This window comes from Molossus molossus, unplaced genomic scaffold (genome assembly GCF_014108415.1).
Source record: "Molossus molossus isolate mMolMol1 unplaced genomic scaffold, mMolMol1.p scaffold_m16_p_14, whole genome shotgun sequence".
NCBI classification, from domain to species: Eukaryota; Metazoa; Chordata; class Mammalia; order Chiroptera; family Molossidae; genus Molossus; species Molossus molossus.
In genome coordinates this window covers 71,729,654-71,752,898 of record NW_023425349.1, presented here as the reverse complement: position 1 = coordinate 71,752,898, position 23,245 = coordinate 71,729,654, and the positions used below count along the sequence as shown (strand labels likewise).

General features: G+C 37.0%; 1 protein-coding gene across 1 annotated transcript in view; it reads right to left on the bottom strand.

The window, feature by feature from the left end:
* The window catches only part of FOCAD (focadhesin), a 300,263-nt gene that overhangs the window by 106,285 nt on the left and 170,733 nt on the right, over nt 1–23,245 (bottom strand). The window contains 4 exon segments of the mRNA XM_036260660.1: nt 1,711–1,843; nt 9,216–9,299; nt 10,074–10,124; nt 13,432–13,566. Coding sequence (XP_036116553.1) covers nt 1,711–1,843; nt 9,216–9,299; nt 10,074–10,124; nt 13,432–13,566 — 403 coding nt within the window.

Below are 23,245 nucleotides of genomic sequence, written 5' to 3'. Positions count from 1 at the left end.
AAAGGGCCAGGATTCAGTTGTATTCCGTGCAATTTGGTTTTCTGCCTACTGTACCTAGAGACCTACTATGTATCACCCACCCTGGACCTTTTAAGGTATGAAGAACTTCGTCCACGGTGACACAGCCTGTCAGACACACACAGCATCCACACCACACACCTGACTCTAATTATTGAATTTTCTCAAGTAGATACAATTGTTGATCTCAAGTCCTCCCCTTCTTTCTCAAGGAAAGAGCTAATAACCATCAAGGACAAACCACGGAGAGAAGCCACTTAATGGCCACACAGCTCTGCACAGACTAGGAGGACAGACACCACAGCTCAGCTTGGCACAAATGTCTTCCCCCTTCTCATGCCCCATGCCCGGGGGTGAGAGATCCATATAAGAGGGAACAACATCATTTTGACTCTATGGCTGTTTTAGAATACAAGAGGAACTTTGGTAACGGAAGGCTTTTTCCTTCCTCGACTCACTATAACTGCAGGAAAGGTCCTAGGCTATGAAGAACCTGGGGGAGGAAAGGGGAAGAACAGGGGAGAGGAACGGGACACTAGTCTTTAAGGCTTGATCTGGGCTTCAGGAGATAAGAAAAGGTGAACTCTTTGTCTAAGTTGTACCATCCAGCTTTCTCTAATGGAAGGAGGTGGGGATTTGGGACAGGAGTTTGTGTAGAAATTAATATATATTTAGCTGAATTCCTCAGGTATCTCCACATGGGATAAAACCAAGGAAAAATCTTTCAGCATTACAGGCTGTTGAGATTACGATTGTGAAGCTAAGATGAGATTTCTTATGTTTATTGAACTTAATTTTCAAACATTGAATGTTTATATCCACGAATATTCAAGCTCAGCAAAATGTTGGCCAATACTGAATTAGAATAACTAGATATAATTAGAATAATTTTTTAAATGCCAAGGTTCTGTAAAATTTGTTGTTCATACATGACCATATAATTTGATCCATTTATTAAAAGCATTAATTTATAGTTCTCAAATATTGGTACCATCTTTGGGGTAATTCTAAAGAAATAATAAATTTATAATGATAAAACTAGCCAGTAAATTTCAGAAGAGTTTAATGATCTTTTCACGTAACTTATATAATAATAAACAGTTATTTGAATCAGTGACTTGAAGTTTCACTGCAAATTTGTCTTACAGAATAAATTTAGCATTTGAAATAAATTGTAATTTCTCACTAAAAATGGTTGTTTATCCCTGGCCGGTTTGGCTCAGCGGTTAGAGTGTCGACCTGCGGTCCAGAGAGACCCAGGTTCAGTTCACGCTAAGGGCATGTACTTCGGTTGCAGTTTGTCCCCAGCCCTGGTTGGTCGTGCGGGTAGCAGCCACTCGATGTGTCCCTTTCACGTCGATGTTTCTCTCTCTCTCTCTTCCTCCTACTCTATCTGTACAAAAAATGGAAAAATGTCCTCGGGTGAGGATAAAAAAAAAAAAAAATGGTTGTTTAAACTAGTTTTCCAGTCAGTTTTATTGGAGTCTAACATATTCAGTATGTTTTCAATGCCATACTACCTCAAGCAGTCCTATAGAACAAACGGATACATTTTGCATTTCAGACAGAAAATAACTATGGAAGATTAAAGTAAGCTACAATGTGTACAAATCACAAAAGGACACAATAAATCAGACAGGTGAAAATCACTGAAAAGGTTAGATTCCCTGCCACTGAATAAGTAAGAGTCACCTGGTAAAACCAAAGGCGAGGTGAGCGACAACAGCTTGAGGTAGCAAGAGCCAGAAATGGACAGATCCATGCTCTTCTCATCACCCTCATCATCTTCATCCACCTCATCAGGAAGATGAATTTCTGGTCTTATCTGAAATGACAGAGAAGATGATACTAAACATTATATAAAATCTTTTCTTTGTCCTTTTTAGGTCAAGATTTTAAAAAATTCAGATAGACTCATTGCTCTAGAATGTCAAAAGACAATTAAAAGTTAATTTTTAAAAAACCATTCATTTTCAGATTAACTGAATGTTAACCTCTAATCAATTTACCAGATACAATCTCAAATCCAGGTAAAGAGCTAATGATAATATAGTAAGAAAATCACCATAAGCCAACATAAGCAATGATTATTATAGAAAACTAATGAAACTTTACACTATCTGACAATAAAATGCAAACGATGACACATTCAATACATTAAAATTCTATGTTTTATAATAAAATATTTGCCTAGGCTTAATACATTTTTAAAATTTTTGTGATTCCAGCCATATCTCTATGACAAAGCTTAAAATCTTCCAGAAGAACATATAGTAGAGATCAGGAAAGAACAGAATGCTTTAGTTGACTTTATTTTAGACTTGGCAGTTTGTTGGTATAGAATATAAAAACACTAAACTCTGTAATTGGTAGCTATACTTTATTGTGTGTGATTTGCAATTTGAAGATTATCACTATTGCAATTTCCACAAGATATAACTGTCAAGCAATTAATTAAATTTTTAATACTTTCAATGATACACCATCATAATGCCCACATGGAGATAATTAAGCATTAGGGGAGGAAATAAAAATATATAAAAGTGGTTGCTATAACCATAAAGTGCCAGAACCCAGTCATTACCATTAGCCTGTCTCCTGGAGTTATTTTTAGAAACAATTAACAATTCCTGCAGACTGCCTTCTTCATAGGTCCCCAAAGCACTGTTCCATTTAGGAACTGCACTGAGTCAGGGTTCTTGCAGGGGGATTTAAAAAAAGAGGAAATGCTTCTCTTAAATATAATAATCTCAACTCCAATGAAGCCTTTCAACCGTAACTAGTGTTCTCTTCAATAGTGAAGGAAGGAAAGCAACCTGACTACCCGAGCACTTTCTAAGACAAAATTTAATTCTGAGTCAGTATGGATGCCTAATTCCCAGAGGACTGAGCCAGCCATAATTACAGCAGTAACAACAACCCACGCTTCACACAGGGCATTTGTTGATATTGATGCAGACCAGAGAAACCCTGGCACGTTCCCAAACCTTTTGGTTCTGACAAGCAGAGTTTTCCAAGTGTTTCTGGTCTGCATACATACTTGGAAGTTGCCAGGGTTAGAACTGTCAGGAGTTTCCTTAGAGATTCTAGCAAGTACTAGTTGCCTTACTTCCTGACTTTTTACACATCCACTGTATAAACTGAAAATTGTTTGAACAACATACTGGGGAAACAGACAGTGTTACAGCTGGTGGCTACATCAGTTACACCAGTCACCACACCAGTCCCTCAAAGCACGGAAGCTCTGCTATACGTCACATTCACAAGTCTTGGGACACGTGGGGAGGTGGCTAACATGAAAACAGAGGAATGGTGAGGATGTGGAGAAATCAGAACCTTCAGACACTGCTGGTGGGAACGTAAAATGGTGCAACCCTATTGGAAAAGTGTTTGGCAGTTTCTCAAAATGTTAAAGACAGTTACCATATGCCCCAGTAATTCCACTGATAGGTATATACCCAAGAGAAATGAAAATAAGTGATCACACCAAAAAATTACACATGAATGTTCACGAATGTGAATGTGTTATTCATAATAGCTAAAACAATGGAGGCAATTCAAATGTCCATGAACTGATGAATATATAAACAAAATGTGGCATATCTATACCATAGAATATTATTCAGTAATAAAAGGTATAAAGTAGAGATACATGTTACACATGAATGAACCCTGAACATATGCTACGTAAAAAGCCAGTCACAAAAGACCACATACTATATGCTTTCATTATAGGAAAAGTTCAGGCCAGGCAAATTTAGAGACAGAAAGTAGATTAATGGTTGCTTAGGGCTTGAGGAGGGGAAGGAGTAATGGGAATTGACTCAGAACAAAATGTTCTAAAATTAGATTGTGGTTGCTCTGTGAATAATTGCACAATTCTTTGAATAGACTAAAACCACTGAATTGTATGCTTTAAATAGGTGAATCATATGGAATGTGAATCATGTCTCAATTAATCTGCTTACAAAGAAGAAAGGCGGTAGGGAGGAAGGGGAGGAGGAAGGAAGGAGGGCTATACGAGGAAGAAAGGAAAGGAGAGGAGGGAGACGGCGGTGTGAGAAGCACAAGCTGAAGAATCAGAATCAGAAGCGGAAGCCACCATCGCCTTCAGAGGGACCTTAACCGGTATATGAACTATGCCAAATGATCAAATGCTTCTAATTCCAGAATCATTTACTATAAAAGGGATACAATCATTTTTGCACACATTTTAGCCTATCCAGTCTTTTTGCTCAGTCAACCTAAATTATTTAAAATGAGTCAACAGTGCCCAGCCATCAATATTTCTGAGAGCCACTGAAAGACCTACTAGGTTGGGGGTAAAATAATTGATCCACTCATCCTTCTTAAGTTGTCTAACTTCATATTCACATAATTGAATGCCTATATTAATTTATCTGCTATATGGTAAACAGCATATGCCTGCATCTCATATTGTATACATTTAACAAGGAAACTACAGATGTACTGTAATTCAAGTATAGATGACATATTCTGCCTACTTGTAATGCTATGATTACTCTTTCAATTTTGTTTCTTCAAATGTGAGTTGATTCTCCTGAACAAATTAGCATTTATTGTTAGAACTTGGTTCCATTACATTTCCATCCTTTTCTGCTCATCTTTTAAAGAGGCATTTATTTCAGTTTTTCTATGCTAGCTACAATCTTTTCCCTTGGCTTGTGTGCACAACTAATATGATCAACATGAGTACAACTAAGAAAAATCAAGAGACATCATATGAAAAAAAATTATGTTAAAATTATATAATTTGGGCAGTTATATTACATTAGGTGCTAAAATGCCCAGGAAAACTACACATATATTTAAAACACAAACACATATACACTTACAACTATGCCCTTCTAATTATACATTTTTTTTTTATCCTCACCCGAGGATATTTTTTCATTTTTTGTTCAGATAGAGAGGGAGAGAGAGGGAGGGAGAGAGAGAGAGAGAGAAACATCGACGTGAAAGGGACACATCGAGTGGCTACCACCCACACGACCAAACCAGGGCCGGGGACAAACTGCAACCGAGGTACATGCCCTCAGCGGGAACCAAACCTGGGTCTCTCCGGATTGCAGGCCGACGCTCCAATTACTGAGCCAAACTGGCTAGGGCTGATTATATTTTAATAGAGAGCCAAATATAAAACAATAAATTCATTTTAAAATGCTTCACATTGAAAGCTTATCCTACAATGAGTTCTGAGCCAGATAGCCTTTCAACCACCTTTGTTCGTGTCTAACCCTATGAAAATACAGGAGTTGGTGCAGAAATAGGATTTTATTTGGAACACATCAAGTATCTGCATAAATTCATTTAAAAAGAGAAACAGCTTCTGATGAATGCAGTGACATTCACTTAAATCAAAGCCGAACAGGTTACACCATATTAATACCAAGACAGCATGCATAATGAGTCCTTTTATATTACTTGCTTCTAAAATTAACTCTAGAAATCAACAACACAATTTATCTTAAGATCTCTATAATAAAATGTTTAATTTTTAAATAGCTAAATATTTTTTAATGAACCCAAGTCAGAGAGGAGAGTCAATCTTCTACCTAAATGTTTATCCATTACTGATTGTTTTGTCAGGAAGACAATCTCTAAAGATTTTTTTTTTTTTTCCATCCTCACCGGAGGACATTTTTCCATTTTTTTGTACAGATAGAGTGGGAGGGAGAGAGAGGAAGAGAGAGAGAAACATCGACCTGAAAGGGATACATCGAGTGGCTGCCACCCGCACGACCAACCAGGGCCGGGGACAAACTGCAATTGAGGTACATGCCCTTAGCGGGAATGGAACCCGGGTCTCTCCAGACCGCAGGCTGACGATTTAACCGCTGAGCCAAACCGGCCAGGGCTCTAAAGATTTTTTTTTGTTTGGTTGGTTGTCTTTTGGGGTTGAGTGTGTGTGTGTGTGCATGTGTGTGTGTGTGTGTGTGTGTGTGTGTCCTAATGAAGTAGAGGAGAAGGATAAATAGCTAAAAAGAACAAAGAAACACAAACGAAAAGGGAGAAAGCATTCATGTCTATTTTTGAAGATTAGAATAAACAGATGCTCAGTGAAGACTCCCCAATTTTTTGACCAAGAAACAGTATTTTTACAAACCAACAAAACACATGAGTTTCCTAGCACTTAGTAAATAATTATTAAATCAATGCAAGTGTTAGGTGTCTATCACTAATATTCTCCCAGAATTTCCTAAAAACAAACCAGTGACAAGAAAGATCAGTTACTGAATTCGATATTCAAATTCCTAACTCACATGGTATCTCATTCAATTTTATTATCCAATGACATTTTCCATCTAGCTTTAGATATAATGTCTTACTCGACCCTAAGTTTTTTCCTGATGTCTGCCACTCCTCTAATACTTTTTGTTTTACCAGCCTGTTAGCTTTCAACAAGTTTCACAATTTTAAATTAATGCATCAATCAATAAGCACTCTTTCATCAGTAAATTTAAAAAAGGGCAGTGGTTGCAAAAGTAGGTGAAGTATAATCCACAAATGTAGCCATGTTGATAAGGATGCATTCTATCTATTAGTTTTTAATTTCTACTTGAAATTCATACTGTGCTCATTTAGAAGATTATTTCACAAGTTCCCACAAGCAAAAAAAGAAAAGGTGGACATACTTTCACTGGAAAGGGAGGGGTACAGGGAACCTTCAGCTTTGTGAGTAACTGAAATTGCCCTTCATGCAGAGTGAGTAGTCTCTGCAAGAATCTTCGTTTTTATATTATAAAGGTCCCTACTTGGCAGGGACTTTTAGAACAATTGAAAATAAGCTTTTCTGGAAAACGAGCCTGTTTCACAGCACTGTCAGCATCTATAAAGCACAGGTGGGATGCTGACTTGGTTGTCTCCTTTGCCTTTGAAGATTTGGGGGACTTGTCTAGGATATGGATACATTGATCGCTTTCTGGACCTTCATTCCTCAGGCATTCAAACAGCTAACCTGAAAACCATTCTTCAGCAAAAAGAAGGGGAATGCATGGCACAGTCTTGGAAGCGCTGATTCTCCATGAGGAGGCAGATCCTCTTGGTCAGAAGCTGGGCGTCAGAGGTATACATTTTTTTAGCCTCACCCGAGGACATTTTTCCATTTTTGTTCTGATAGAGTGGAAGGGAGAGAGGGGGGTGGAGAGAGAGAAAGAGAGAAACATCGATGTGGAAGGGACACATTGAGTGGCTGCCTCCCACACGACCCCAACCAAGGCCAGGGGACAAACTGCAACCGAGGCACATGCTCTTGACCAAAATCAAACCTACAACTCATTGGTCCATAGGCCATTGCTCTAACCGTTGAGCCAAACCGGCCAGGGCAGAGGTAGACACTTTTAAACCACTTTTGTCCTTTCATCTTAATCCCAGTTGAAAATATTCACAATAGTGAACTACTATTCATATCCCAGAAGGGGTTAGGGCAGAAGAAAAGGTTGAAAAGCATGGCTAAGAAGGATAAGTGTTAGAGATTTCCTTTAAAGCTCTTCATATGCTGCTGGTGAAAACCCGAGCATACATAGAAATCCCAACTCTGTGTACATCAGCACCCTTTATGTCGGAAGGTGCAAAGAGCTATTCATGGCTATTAGGGATCAGAAAAAATAGAAGAGTTAGATTAAGAAAGTACCTAATATTTGATTGAGAATAGCACTTACTAGAATATAAATTCTAACAACAATAATCAGAAACTGGGTATAACTCTAAAGTAGGAAAAAATATGAACATATCAATATTTAAAGAGGTAGAGATGAAGCAGGCAAGTGAATATGAAAGTTGTTTAATAAAAGCTATTTCTTCTAGCTGGAATATTACAAGAGTAATAGCTAAAAATAAAGGCAATTGTTATGCTGCAATATAACTTAGCAGGTATCTTCCCAGATGTACAGCTCATCTATTGATAAGAGTTTGCACAACAAGTTTACATGTAGCTATTTTTTTTTTAATCTATCTCTCTCTCTCTCTCTCTCTCTCTCTCTCTCTCTCTCTCAGAAGCTATGGGCATTGCTAGTCACCATTGCTAGTGCAGTCTGAAGTCCCATCTTTCAAAGTTTTATGTCATAGAACACTTTTTCCTAAGGCTTCCCATCTGTGATAACTGCATGACAAGGTGGCCTATCTGTCTTGGAAGTCCTCGCTAACATGAGAAATCCTGCCTTACGTAGAATTTGGCTGTATAAGAGCTTATCCTTCAGTCTCACTTATGTAGTGGCTCCTACTGAATTCAATAGACGGACCTTTGCCTGGTTCTTATAAGCATCTAATCTCATATAATCTCACTCTAGAAAAGAACGGAAACCCATTTTAATGCCTGAAGATCCCAAGAAAAGTCACAGCAAAACTTCTTGCCATTTGGCCTCAAGGACAGGTTCTGCATGATGTTACCCATAAGTTCTCCTAATACAATGTGTGCCTGACGCTCTAGAGGCATTTGCGCCCTTGAATGCATTCGAATTACTAGTAGCGCTAAATGTGAAATCACACTTAACTCCAGACATAACCTAATAATTTGAAGTCGGATGTATTAGGTAGATACTAGAAAAGGTTGTATATTTTTAGTTTAGTCTAAATATTAAGGTAATGTCACACTATGTGTCAACCCTTAAAAGACAGGAATACTTTCCTCATTCACTTCTCTGGTGCTAACCTACACATCATTTCACTCTACACTAATAAATGGCAGGTTTTTCTTCGCATGGCGTCTCACATTTATATCGCAAACAGAGCTCTCTGGCTGCCCGGGTGATGTAAATCTTAGTCTGTGCGGGCCATGCTTGGATTTGGAGCCCAACATGGCACACTAAATTGGCAAAGCGGGTCCTATGGTGGCATAGATCTGGAGTAAGCCACGGGCACGGGCTCGCAGCCACGCCCACGGGCTCGCAGCCACGCCCATTCACCTTGAGGAGCCTGCAATCGCACCACAGGTGTCTTCCATCTTCTTCAAAGAGATTTAAAGTTATTATCCATGATCTCTAACACCACTACACTCTAAGATCATTAGATTAAACAGGTAATGAATATAAATTCTTATCTTTTAGAGGCAGCATAGCTAGAGTTACATGTCCATCCATCAGGTACGAATCTTACGAATCTCCTAATGGTGGGCGTACGAATAACAGTTGTAAAACCCAGAAGGAAAGCGGTGTCAGGGAGAAAGCAGAGAGGCCTACCTGTTCAGGCAGATGAAGAACCGTGTGCTCTTCAGCACTGAAGTGAGACAGAGACTGATACGCAGCATTTGCTACAACTGGGTCCTGGAGAGGATCAAAGTAAAACAAACAAGAGAAACAACATATATTAGACATCAACTCTGGAGGAAGAAAATCCACCCCCTCCCCAAGTTCTATCTATCATCAATGCTCTGGAAATGATATTAACTTGCTTAATCTGTCCCAACTGAAAAGAGAGAGAAAAGCATTGAGTAGAGGGATCAGAAGCACTAAATTTTTGTCCGAGTTTGGAAATTAAACATAAAGTAACTCAGAATCGCTCGGGCCCCATCAGGTAGGATGGCTTGGTGGAAGGTGTATAAGGGTTTAGAGTCTGACAGGCCTGGAACTGGATTCTGATGCTCCAGCTACTAACAGGGACAGTTAGCCTTTCGGAATCTAAGCTCGTTCACTCATGGGCCAGGTGTAACATCACCCACACCCTCTGCTCTATAATCCTTGATTGGAAACAACATCTAAAAAAATGGACTGGACTTTTGTTTGTGTGATATGCTTGCTGCTAGGGGAGGCACAAAGCAGGAAAGGGGAAGGACCATTCAAAATACGAGACAATGGCAGCAGTCCTCTTCGGACTAATGTCAGCCTCCCAAAGAAGTAAGTGCACTTTATGGTGGAAGTGAATTAATAAGAGTCCATCGAGAATACTTTTCAAAGTCTACACTTATGAATTGTCACAATTCTTCTGAAATCAAGAAGCCACCATTCCAAGGGAGATACCTCTTTTACTCTAAGACTCTGCTTTGAGAGTCCTTCCCCCAGCCTGGCTCTGCTTCACTGACACCCCTGGGATGACAGTACCTTGTTTTGAGTGTGAGTCCAGAGGAAGCTGAGGACTTGAACCTTAAAATTCTGAAAAATCAACAAACAGTGGAATAAAATTTTAAGATAAAGATAAAACCAAGGATAAACAATCTAAAGTAGCAAATAGTAGAAATAGAGTCACTTTAAAATTATACCCCTGGTAATCGACTTAACCTGTATTTACCCACTATTCATAAAATGAAAATACTTGGAAACAGACTCATCACTTAAATTCATGGATATTTTAAACACAATAGAATTTTAAGACTATTAAATTTAGAAACCTACCCACTTCCTACTGACCTCTCAAGTCCTAGAATGAATGTCACCTCCTTTCATGCCACTGTTCCTGACGCCCTACCCAGACAAGTCTCCCTCCTCTGGGCAGTCATATGCCGCACAGCACTCCATAGCATCTGGTGCATGGCTAACTCCTACGAGGTGGCATATGCTTTCGGGCAGAGACTGTCTTTTTCATTGAAAGGCCTAGACCATAAAGCCCAGAACATAAGGCCCAGTTCCTCAAATGATAAATATTTAATAAATAATTATGCATAAAACTGTGTCCCAACTTCTAACTTCTTGTTCTAAATTATATAAGGTTCTTCTATACCTCCTGTCTTTGCATATTCTACTCCCCAAACTTTGGTGGGAAGCAACATTTCATCAATTCTTCAAGATCCTTGTCTAATAGCACCCATTAAATAAGGTTTCCTCAGATTCCTCCTAAGAATGCTGGTCACTTCCACAGCTACACTCATAGCCCTGTGATTAACTGTACCCATGAAATGTTATAATTATCATTGCTTATGTCTACCTTCTTTACCAACCTTTGAGTTTTTGGAAGGCAGGGACAGACAGCACGGTGTGATGGAAAAAGATAGGCTATAGAGCTAGAAAGTCCTGGGTGTTGGTCAAGTTATTTGTCTGGCATGTAGCAGATACTAAATAAATATTTGTTTAATGAATGGATAGACCTTTAAAAACCTCAGTGTTTTTTTTAGCTATGAAATGAAAAATAATATCTGCCTATCAGATATTAGAACCAATTGGTATAAAGTAACTAGAAAAGTGCTAGGAATATATAATAGATACTTTTAAATAGTATTTATTATTATTTATTAGTATCTCTAAGGCCTAGTACAGTTTTAATAAATCCCGAGTCAATAAATAAATGTACCAAGCACTTTTGCAAAGCAATTCAGAAGATACATGAACTGAAACATGGACTCTATTTTCAATAAGCTTATAATTCAATGGGGGAAATAATATATGTAAATACATATACTTGCAGTATAAAATAGAAATAAATGTTCTTAGAACTGCATAAAGAATTTTGGGAGGAATAGACTCTTGATCGCAGAATAATTCTCAAAGAACAAGATGAGTTAGATCAATTCTTTATATTCTGATATAGATTTTAAAGATAGAAATGAAAAAAAAAAGTGGTTCTACCAGAAAGAACAACATGAACACGGGGAAAAGAGGTGGAAAGGTTTGGAGGCAGATAAGAAAACCTCCAATGGCTCGGCCCCCTGGAGTGCAGCAGGCAGACAAGCAGAGAGAGGCCAGGTTCCAAAGGCTTGTTGATTAGGTGTAACCAGGATGGACTTCATTTTAGGCAAACACAGGTGCTGAGGTGAGCAGGTTTAGCAATGACCTGTGAAATGCTTTGGGAACTTACAACTCTGGCTTATAGCCAAACAAACTCAAAGCAGTTAAACACACATAAGGAAGGAGGGATGAGAGGTGGGGAGGGATGGGGATTAAGAAAGGAGAAAGAGAAAGACAGACAGACAGAGGTCTCCCTCTACATTTCTTTACTTCTGCTTTCACGTGGACTGTGGTCACTGAAGGAATCACCCTTTCTGGGAGGAAGCTGATGGATGAAATGAACAACAGAGGAACCTGAATATTAATATAAGCATGAAGATAAACCAAAATAAAATGCCAATGGAAAAGAATGTAAAATTTGAAGGAATAAAAGAAAATTATCGAATCCAAAAGACAATGTACAGGCATTGGTAAGCAAACATAAACCCATACACAAATCACTTCATAAATTTACCTGTAATAAAATCTGAATAAATCAAAGTACAAGCAATATAAAGGTATATGAATCCAGTCCTTGAAAACAGAAAATAAATATACACAATTTGTCCTTCATTTGATTTTTAGTCTTTGCTCTTTGCAGTAGCCTAGCCGACTTTCTGAAAACATAAAGGTACAAACCAGTGATAGTAGCCATGAAAAAAGACTATTGGTGAACTACATACTCTAGGAGTCTCACATTGATTCCTTTTTAATACACTAAAACAAAAGTCCAAATGTGAGAATAACCTCACAGTATCCTATTCTGGTTCAATCCTGCTTTCAACAACTACTTACTGAATATACACTATGTGCCAGGCACTGTGCTAGCTACTGCATCCTCAGTAAGAACAAATTTGATTTTACTCATGGTGGGTATTTAGAATGATTAGATGATTAGAAGTATTATCCTATAATCCTGTCTTATCGTGTGATCTAAAACACGAAAGAAACTATTACTGGAATATGATGGAGGGGCAGTTTATTGAAGTCTGTGAATCGATCTGAAAGTCCACCGAGATGTGAAGTGAAAATCAATTGCTGCTCTGTGAAGGAAGAGGAGAAAAGGTGAGCATGGAGGGGAACTGGCTATGAAAGAGGAGGCATAAATGAAATCACCACCCTCTATTTCACGCAGAGAAGAGATAACGAAGAAAACTGAAGCAGGAATCTATGAACCTTATAGCAAAGCATCTTTCACCAAGTTTTTCAATTCATTACAATGATAAACATAGTCGTTCATAAAACTATTTTCCTTTTCTAAGATGGCTTGCTTTTATAGTCATCCTCATTGAAGACTAGAGACAAAGATGGCAGATGTGTGTAGAAAACGTGAACTAGCATTAAAAATAAAATCTCTATGGCAAAGCTCGGAGCAAAATGACAATCTGTCTACTAAAGGGAGAATGCTCTGCTTTTATTAAAGTCTTTGTACATTTTTTTTTTAGAACTTAAAAAAACAAAGTGAATTTAAACTGTTAGCCTGATGAATTCTATTATTTTAGAAACACTATTTTGAACATAATGACTTTTAAAAATCTTGATTGTACTTTCATAATAAAAACTTGGATATCCTTTATGTAAACCAGTCTTAAAGACAGAATTGATAAGGGTGGATACCCTCCTACTCCTGAGAGTCCATAAAGATATCAACATGTTCTCAGCACTTTTTGGCAAAGAATTACAAATATTTTTTTCTAAAAGTTATTATAAAGCACATGTTTTTCCAATATAGAAAAAAGACATTGGAGTTCTAAACACATACCTCATATTCATCTGTATTGACTGTTAAGGAAGGAACCAGAGAAAACAGTTCACAGAGGGTCTTCAGTATGAGAGGTCTCGTGTCACAACTCAGTTTTGGGGAGAGAGCATTCCAAGTGGATCGAATACAAACAACCTGTGAAGCAAATAAAAAAATCAGTGCCTAACAAAATCCCAATTCCTATGAAGCCATCTATCTTTAAAAATAATTTTTTTAAATTACAGTTGACATTTAACATTATATTAGTTTCAGGTGTACAGCACACTGCTTGGACATTTATGTAACTTAGACGTGATTCTCCTGATAAATCTAGTACCCACTTAGCACCATATACAGTTATTACAATATGATGGACTATACTCCCTATGTCATACTTTACGTCACCATGACAAAAGTACTAACTTTTATTTTAAAGAAACTTAAAAAAAGAATGAAACACATTCCTAGGAGTTAAGATTTGATAAGATATTGACCTCAAAAGAAATTATTTAAACCAATATAAACTGCTGTTTAAACTTAGCCTGCCTCATACAATTGTTTTTTACTATTTTATTTTGGTTAACCAACAGAAATAAAATCTGTCTCTCTCTCACACACATGCATGCACACACATGAAATGAAATTCCAGATTAGCTACATTCATTGTTGAAGAACAGTATCTGAAACAAAGACAGGTGAGATAATGCTAGGACATTTCTAAGGCCAGGTAACCACAGTTCTGGTAGTTTTTCAGCACTGTTGAAACTCTAGCACCACTCAGAAAATTGGGATGCTATTATATATCAATTGAATACTCTCATATCACCTTATAAGCTTTTAAAGAAGGTAGGAGAATAACTATATTATTTAAAGTAATAATTTAAGACTGTCTTAAAAGTCAACTCAGATTTTTAAAGAGGCTGTTAAGTGATAAGAACTCAAGCTCAAGAAAAATATTTAAACCCATTTCCTTAAACCAAGTGTTCTTAGTTCACTTTACTATCTGATTTATAGATATTCAAATATCTTCTTAAGTTAAATTCCAAATACAATAGATGATGTCTTCACTTACAGATATTTAACTAAAAATTTAAGACTCAGGAAGAAACAGTGCCAACACAGATAGAAGTTAGATAGAATTTAACAAGGATCAATCTTTCTAAAATACTCTAATCTCTTCTCTTAAGCTTGAATTAACACACACAATTTATCTCCATCTACGCACATACATTATTTAGAAAAGCTACAGGAAGTAGTGAAAAGGAATCAAAGGTAAATGAATAATACATACTTAAGGACACAGACTAAGGAGAGGCTCAAAGGAGAAGACAGAAGAAAGTATCTCGGAAAACTTGAATTTAGTGCTTTTGCTCTTATTTTCTACTTTCCATGAAACCACCAAAAAAAAATATATATATGTGTATATGTATATGTGTGTGTATATATATGTATGCATGTATATATGTGTGTGTATACACACATATATGTATGTATGTGTGTGTGTGTGTATATATATATTTATATATTTATATATATATTTATATTTATATATATTTATATTTATATATATATATATGTATTCTTTGACTTGGGATCCATTACAAATTGAAGTCCAGTGACATTTACTAAGGAAGGGCAGTACCATGTGCCAGGCAAGACAGTAGGCACATTTATACAAAGAAGTATCTCTACTGTTACAAATCATTAGTATTTGAAATTAAAAAAAACAAAAACATAACAAATTTCTTAAAAGCTTTCAATTCAACATTGAATATATACCCAGAGGAGTTAGTATACAGAAGAGTTTGCAAGAGGAACAATAACATAAAACAGCCCGACCCTTCAAAGAACGTAGCGCCTATTGAAAAGAAAGAGAAGTGTATGCAATTCTAAATTATCGGAAAACAAAATGTATATGATTAGATTTGAACTACGTTCAACAGAAAGTAGTTTCAAGAGGAATCCAGTGAAGAAAGAGATTGGTAGGTGGAGGCATCAGAGAGGGTATCAACAGGCAGTTAGTCTTGAGATGGGACTGGAAGAAGGACAGAAATCAGCAGAAAATCCACCAGAAAATGGAATGCTTAAGTCAAAATACACAAAAACAAAGCGTTTCGTGGGCACTAAAAGCACACGTACCAGTGAGGAAAGCCTCGGGGGTTAGAGAGGGCCTGGAGCACCAAAGGGTAGCACCAGAACCCAAAAGAAAAGGCACCCTCTAGAGATTTAGGAATTGAGGAATAAATAAAATTAAAATGCTACTTTTGAAAGATTCATCAGGAAATCTTACAGCCAGAGTCAAAGCAGTCATCCACCTCTCTAATTTCTGTCTCTCACTAGTCCCTAACACATAAACGGTCCCAAAGTTTTCTAAAAATTTTATGCTCAATACACTCAGTAGTTGTCCATGCATTCTGTTCACTCTAAATGCCTATCCAATCCCAATCTGTGTTGTTCAAGACCCAGTTCAAATCCCACTTCCACAAGTAAATTTCCTCTTACAATTCAAGCTCTCATTTTATTGCTTTGTTTCCTCCAACTTCTAACACTTAAAACTCCGTGTCACCCAATTTAGCATTTAATTATCTACTGTCTAGTATTGTTCACTATTTTCGTGAATGTAAACAATCTACTCAGCTAGATATTAAATTCTTCAGAAACAATGACCATGTCTTATAGTTCTCATTCCCCAGTACCAAGCACAGTAATAGTATATAACAGGTGATCAGTAGGACTTAGCTACTGATGACACTGCAACCTGAGGAACGGCAAATCTGAAGTAGAGATTATAAGAATTAAAAGAACTTGGAGAATGAATTAGAAGGTGGGATATTTGGGGCTTAGAGATCTGGGTGAATAAAAAGAAACATTAGAAAGGGAGGAGAAACTGGGAAAAGGAGCATATTCGCAGGAGATAGGAGCTGAAAAGTTCCATTTGAGATATGTTTAATTTGAGTTGATAGACATCCAGAGAGAAATGTCCTGCAGACAAGAGGAAAAAAAAGACTATAACTCAGATTTGAGGTTGGTCAACAATAGTTTTGTCATTTGACTGTTTCTATCAATCAAAATACAAGGAGGAGGTATGGCCTCACAGACATTCTGAAGCACTTTGCAGATCAACAAAAGAGATCTCTGGCCACCAATTACAGGAGTGCAAAGCAGGACTTGCCCTTTCCATGGTGGTAAACTCCGTGAAAATTTTGTGAACTCCAACTACATCCAAGAGTTCACAAAACTTTTTTAAAAGTCTCCCTCCATTAGTTGAACATTTTAAACTACAGTGATACCTCGGTTCTCGAACATAATTCGTTCCAGGAGGACGGTCGAGAACCAAATTGTTCGAGAACCGAAGCAATGAAACCCAATAGGAAATAATGGAAACTGGATTAATACGTTCCAAGCCCCAGAAAATGCCTATTTACTGGCCTAATTTGTATATAATATGTAGAAAAACATAAGTCTCAACAAGAAATAAAAGTGTACAGTATGTCTAAGGGTTAAATTCAGTGTAAAGCGTGACTCTCTCCACAAAGCGTGACTCTCTCTCTGCACTCACACTGATGGCGCAAGCAAGGCGCGCTGGGCCGAATGAACGCCATTCGGCTCAACTCGGCTCATCTCGGAAGTTCGAGTTCCAAATATTTGTTCGGATTCCAAGACAAAAGTTTCTCGAATCTCCTGGTCGAATACCGATTTGGTCGAAATCCGAGGCGTTCGAGAACCGAGGTATCACTGTAATGCCTGAGATGGTACTTTTCATACAGACTGTGAGAAAATATTCTAGAATCCAGCCTTGAAGAGTGTCCTTAAGCATAAGCATGGAAAACCTGCAGAGGATATTTGCGAACCCAGGCTTGTCCATACATAATTAGGAACAGGGAGGCATCCAGTAAAGAAGACTGCTTTCCTGATCTTCCCAACCCTGGGCTATTCTTGACTAGATCTTCCAGCCCTGAGAGCTCTTTGGATTCAAACTGGTACCTTCTTGCTATGTACATCCCCTCGATCCACTAGCCTTTAGACCTATGAAAACTGTCAAATTGTATCAGCTTAGTCAGGTTCACGGTCCTGGCCTTTACTGGTTGGTTCTGCACATTACCCAATAAGTTGTTTGTTTTCAAGAAACAGATTGACTTCTGATTCCAGCAATATGATGGGCCACACTTGAAATGATTAATAAAGAATTACACACACACACACACACACACACACACACATATCTGAGCTGAAAATAAATAAAAGGGGTGTGGGTATTACTGAGGCCTAGAAACAAAGAGGGAAATACCTATATTGAGGTATTGTAAAGAAGTTATCAGTTTCTATAGCCTAATAGCTTGTGTGTAAATGCCTAAATGGCAAGAAGACTTAGAGCCTTTAGCCTACATAAGGCAGGAGTTGGAACTGAGACCTCCACATAAAACCAGTACCCTTGAAGGGCAGTGCCCTCAGTATATGGTTGAACTAGAAACCACCGAGCTGAGAAATGAATATAAAAAATGGCAATGAGCTGGGGGCACCTGGACCACTCTTGAAGGGCACTCCCATAACACGTAACCCAAATGACTCACACAGAAAAATAAAGTAAGCCCCTCTAAAAATGAGGTCATGACAAAAGGAAAATTTTAAAATATGTAATGATGCATGAGTCCAACATGAGTAAGAATCAGCAGAAACAACTAGCAGAATTAGATATCCAAGACCTTCAGATAACAGAACAAGTAAAAAGTAATACAAAAGCACTTAAAAGAATTAGAGATGAAAGACAATGCATTTAATCCCCAGTAAATTAATATAGCATGATGGAAAAAAGACAAATCTGGAAAAAACAGAAACAAATAGAATCTCTACAAGTGAAAAACATAGTCACTGAAACTATTAATTCAAAGAATAGGAAATACCCTAAATATAGACCAGAGAGGTTGGAGTTATAAAATATAAAAAAGAAATTCAAAATCAGGTAGCATTGAATGAGATGTCTTTCTTATGTTCACCAAGAGTTCCTAGCAAAGTATAAATTTACAACGGCCCTTGCAGAAGTGGTTGATTTTAGGGCTGGGACAAGGAAAATATAACAAATCTAGAGCAATTTATGGTGCCAGAAAATAAGGAAGTATTCATAAAGGATGTGGACTTATTGAAAGGACATAGGAGCCAATCCGAAAGAGTTCCCAATGGCCAAATATATATCCATGAGTCTACTTTAGTATAAATAATTTAATTAATTAATTAATTAAAGAGAAATGACAGCTCTTCCTTACATAAGAATCTAATTACTGAAAGTAGAAGCAATGAAAGAAATTTAAAAATCACCACTAGAAAGATTTCAGAGGAATAACTGGCTTAGGCAAAATGTGCTGATAAATGTCAAAATTAGTGGGCAAAAGATTGAGGACAAACAGGACAACAATTAGATAGTCTCAAAATCTCTCCTGGGAGACATTTATTAATTATAAAAAACAAAATAGTATTTTGCTGTGGAAAAACTCAGTTTACATCACTTTAACCAAGTGATTAAGGTTAACATCACCAGTAATACAACTTATCAACATCACGTACCCTTGATGTGATATCCTGAGAAAGACATTATTTCTGTAATATTCTAAAATACTACAGAATGCATAACCTCAATCTAATCATGAAGAAACATCCTCACGCACAAACCACAGGGCATTTTACAAAATAGCTAACAGAACTCTTTAAAAGTGTCCAGATTGTGAAAGCAAAGGAATCTGAGAAACTGGCATAGACTGGAAGAGTTAGGCAACATGACAACTAAATGCAGTGTGGAATCACGGCGCAGTAAGAAGAGATGAGTGGGAAAGCTGGTAGAGTCTGAATAAAGCCCACAGTCTAGTCAATAGCATTGTACCAATGTTTATTTCTTATTTTTGGTAACTGTGCTATAATAATGAAAGGAAGATGTAAACATTAGGGAAAACAGGATAAAAAATGTATACAAGAAGCCTCTGTGCTTGTTCTTTCTTTAAAAACAACTTATTTTTTTTTTTTAGATATAAATCATATACCATATAATTTACATATTTAAAGTACAATTTGCCCTAGCCGGTTTGGCTCAGTGGTTGGAGCATAGGCCTACGGACCAGACGGTCCTGGGTTCGGTTCCCGCTAGGGGCACGTACCAAAAAATAATAATAATAAAGTACCATTCAACGGTTTTTAGCATACTCACAAAGTTGTGGCAGCCATCATCACAATCAATTTTAGAATATTTTCCTCTCCTCGAAAGGAAACGCCGCAATCATTTGTCACCCTCCATTTCCTCCCATGCTTCCTAATCATAAGCAATCATAACTCTACTTCATGTCTCTATAACTATGCTTTTCCTAACCCTTTTCTATAAATAAAGTTATATAATATGTGATCTTTGGTTATTGGCTCTTTTTCAATTAACATATTACTTTTAAGTTTCCTTCATGTCATTGCATGCATCTGTACTTATTCCTTTTTATTGCCAAATAATATTGTTTTATGTATATATCTCTCTGTACTATATTTTGAAACGTTTCTGTAAGTCTAAAGTTATTTAAAAATAAATGTTCCAACAATAGAAACAGAAAAATTGTACTACTTAAAGAAGTAATGGCTAAAAATTTTCAGGGCTGATGAGAGACATAATTCTCTAAGTCCTAAGCAGGATAAATAAAAATAAGTTTCCATCTATATACATTATAATGTGACTGTTTATCACCAAAGACAAAAAGACAATCTTCAGAGCTAAATAGGAGAAAATAAAGACTATCTACAAAGAAACAATTTAGAGTAGCAACAGACTTCTCATTATAAACAAGAGCATGCAATAAGATCTTAAAAGTGCTGAAGAAACAACTGGTCTACAGTACTAAATCCACCATTCAACAGTAAGGGCAATAATAAATGAAAGCAAAAATAAATAAAAAAAATAGGAGGAACAATACCTGAGTATTGTGCCCATATAGCCTATGAACATTTATGTACAAATGTCTCAGAACATCTTGCTTTGTCAATGAGATTTTGGAGAATTCATCCCATTCTAAGTGCTTACATTATGCATATTTTATTGCTACTTTTGTGTTCTCTGGGAGAATATTTTTCCCATGTTATTCTTTCTCAAGAATTTTAGCAACAATAAACAGCACAGATTAAAAAGGCCCTATGCAGTGTGGTATACTGGAAAGAGTGCATGATTGGGGTCAAAAACCCCAGGTTCTCCCATTTGGTGGCTGTGTGACCATGGCAAAGTCATTAATCTCCTTCAACCTGTTTCTCCAGCTGCAAAAAGGAAATAATACCAGTAACACCTGCTCTGTGTATAGCACCAGGTTAACAGTAAAGGCAACAGTATGCAAACGTGCTTTTTACACTGCAAAAGTTGGTTATTGCTGTTATTACCAATGGAAAAAAATAATGAATCCCAAAAGAATCCGAACCCTTGCCTCTAATTCTTGTACTGGAAGAATGACGTTGTTCCTCGTGAGAGGAACAGATAGCTGTCTTCTAATTCTACTTCCGAAAGCTATTTCTAGCAATTCCTGAAAACAGCCTATCCCTTTTATCCTGATGCTTTACTCCAACTGAGGGGAAAGCTTGATAAAAACGTTTAGACTGTGAAAATCACCTTATTTGCCCTTTTCATAATGAAGGTAAAAGAAACTGCCTTCACAATTAAAGGACTCAAGTTATCATAATGCAGTGAAGCCCTCTTCAGCTAATTCAGCACACACAATTCACCAAACAGGATGCTTCTGTTACCAAAACAGGGGATAAGAGGGAGTCTAAGGAGACACAATCAATGGAGCAGAAACAGTGGGGAAAATAACATTCTTTCTTATCCTAATAATATAGAACTAAAGGTTATAAGTATAAAAAAATGACTAGCACAGGTTTCATTTAAGTAATTTTATAGTGTTTTAATGTCTGAGAACAGTTTATTATAAATGCAGTACTGTAGAAAATAATAGAAATAAATACTGAGTTTGCCTTTTTAAGTCCCTTATCATCTAAAGGACAGTAATTCTGATGATTTTCTATTAGAGTAGCTCAACTTCTGCCCTAAAGGCACATACTGAAATCCCAAACTGTGCTTTAGTCAATCAAAAATATTTGTACTTTGACGTGATAAAACTACTTCATATCAACAATCTCTAATATCACTGTGCTGTTTTCAAAAGAGGTGCATCAGAGGCCTTTCAAATTAGTCTGTATTTCTGGAAAGCTGTTTGGCAGTTGGTGGTGCAGACTTGTAATCCTAATGTCTGACTAGCAGAAGCTTATAACTGTGCAAGTGACACAAGTGAAATCAGACAGACTGATCTCCACAACCAAGCCACCCGTAGGACTCACTGCTCAGTGGCCAGGGATCTGAGGTTTCTCTTTCATTCCCCAAGTGAGAAGTTGCAGCTTCCCTGAGATACCTCCCTACAGGGAACAATACCTTCCAAAGCAAACCCCACTGATTTCTCTGCTGGAGCAGAAAGACTGTCACAAAGACTCCCTGCAGGGACACTCACTTTTCAGTTTTGCTAGATTCTGTCTGGATTAATTATCTGTTTTATGTTGAACACTCTTCTGGCATGAACTAGCAAACTCACAGTACGAATGTGTCAGAAATATCCTTTCACAAGAAAATTATTAGTGCTTTATTCTCCCCCAATCTCCTTCTCCTATTCAGATAAATGGAGGTTAAACTCCAAGGTAATAAGGGAAAAAAAAATAGAAATGCAATCAAAATAGCTTAAAACCCCCAAAACCAATCTGCCAGAGAGTTCAGCGGATACAAAATAAAAAACAAAGCAAACTGAGTATCCATAAGCAACAAGCGTAAAATAATCATCCATCTAAATTTTTACAGGGGCTAAAGGAACTATTATGCCTGCACAACAGACACAGACTGAGAAACAGAGTTTAGCGCCATTTCAAATTAAAAAATCAACATGCTGTGTATCAAAAATGATAGATAAATTAAGCAGTCACTTCCAAGGCTCTAAAAACACTTTAAAGAGCAATTTTAAACTGTAAAGAGGAAGCTTTTAGGAATACCTATTGAGTTCAGTCCACTTAAAACATGGAGTTTCATGAATACGTTTCTAAGTAACTAATGTTGACAGTTACCAAAGCTTAACCTGATTACACATTCACTGAAAATGATTCTTCCACCCCACCCCAACTCTGTGTAACCCCAGATTTTCAGGTAATAGAACTGATGAATTCTTTCTGGATAACAAAAGTGAAGATTAGTCTCTGGGACCTGAAAGGCTTATACAGATCTACCTACAATTCCCTAACAACAAGAAGGAAACATACCTGAAAACCCTTCACAAAGAAACAAACAAGCTCCTGATTAAGAAAATAAAAGCTAAAGGAAAAACCTATAATCTACAAATTCAAGAGAAAAAACAAACATTTTTTAGCAGGCCTTCTTTAGGAATTACTTTGTTCTTCAGTGTTAAAAACCAAAGCATTACTACAAAAAAGTATTTCCCAAAATAAGTAAAAACAAAGTTTTTCCATCCACACACATGCAACACCTGGCACAGTGATTGGCATGTAAAAGCATGCCCCTCAAATACATTTGTTGCTTGAATGAATGGTGCTACTTGGTCTGCCAACTGGAAAGGGCTGGGTACTTAGGCCAAGGGCTAGACTTAATTTTAGGCTTAGTGGGCCAGTCTGTCACAAGTACTCAACTCTGCCATTATATCATAAAAGCAGCTATTGATTAAAAAAAAAAAAAAAAAAAAAAAAAAAAGACATATTGCAAATATTATTTTTTAATTTTTAATTTTTTTATTAATTTATTTTTGTTACAGATGTTTGTCCTTTTTCCCCAATTGAC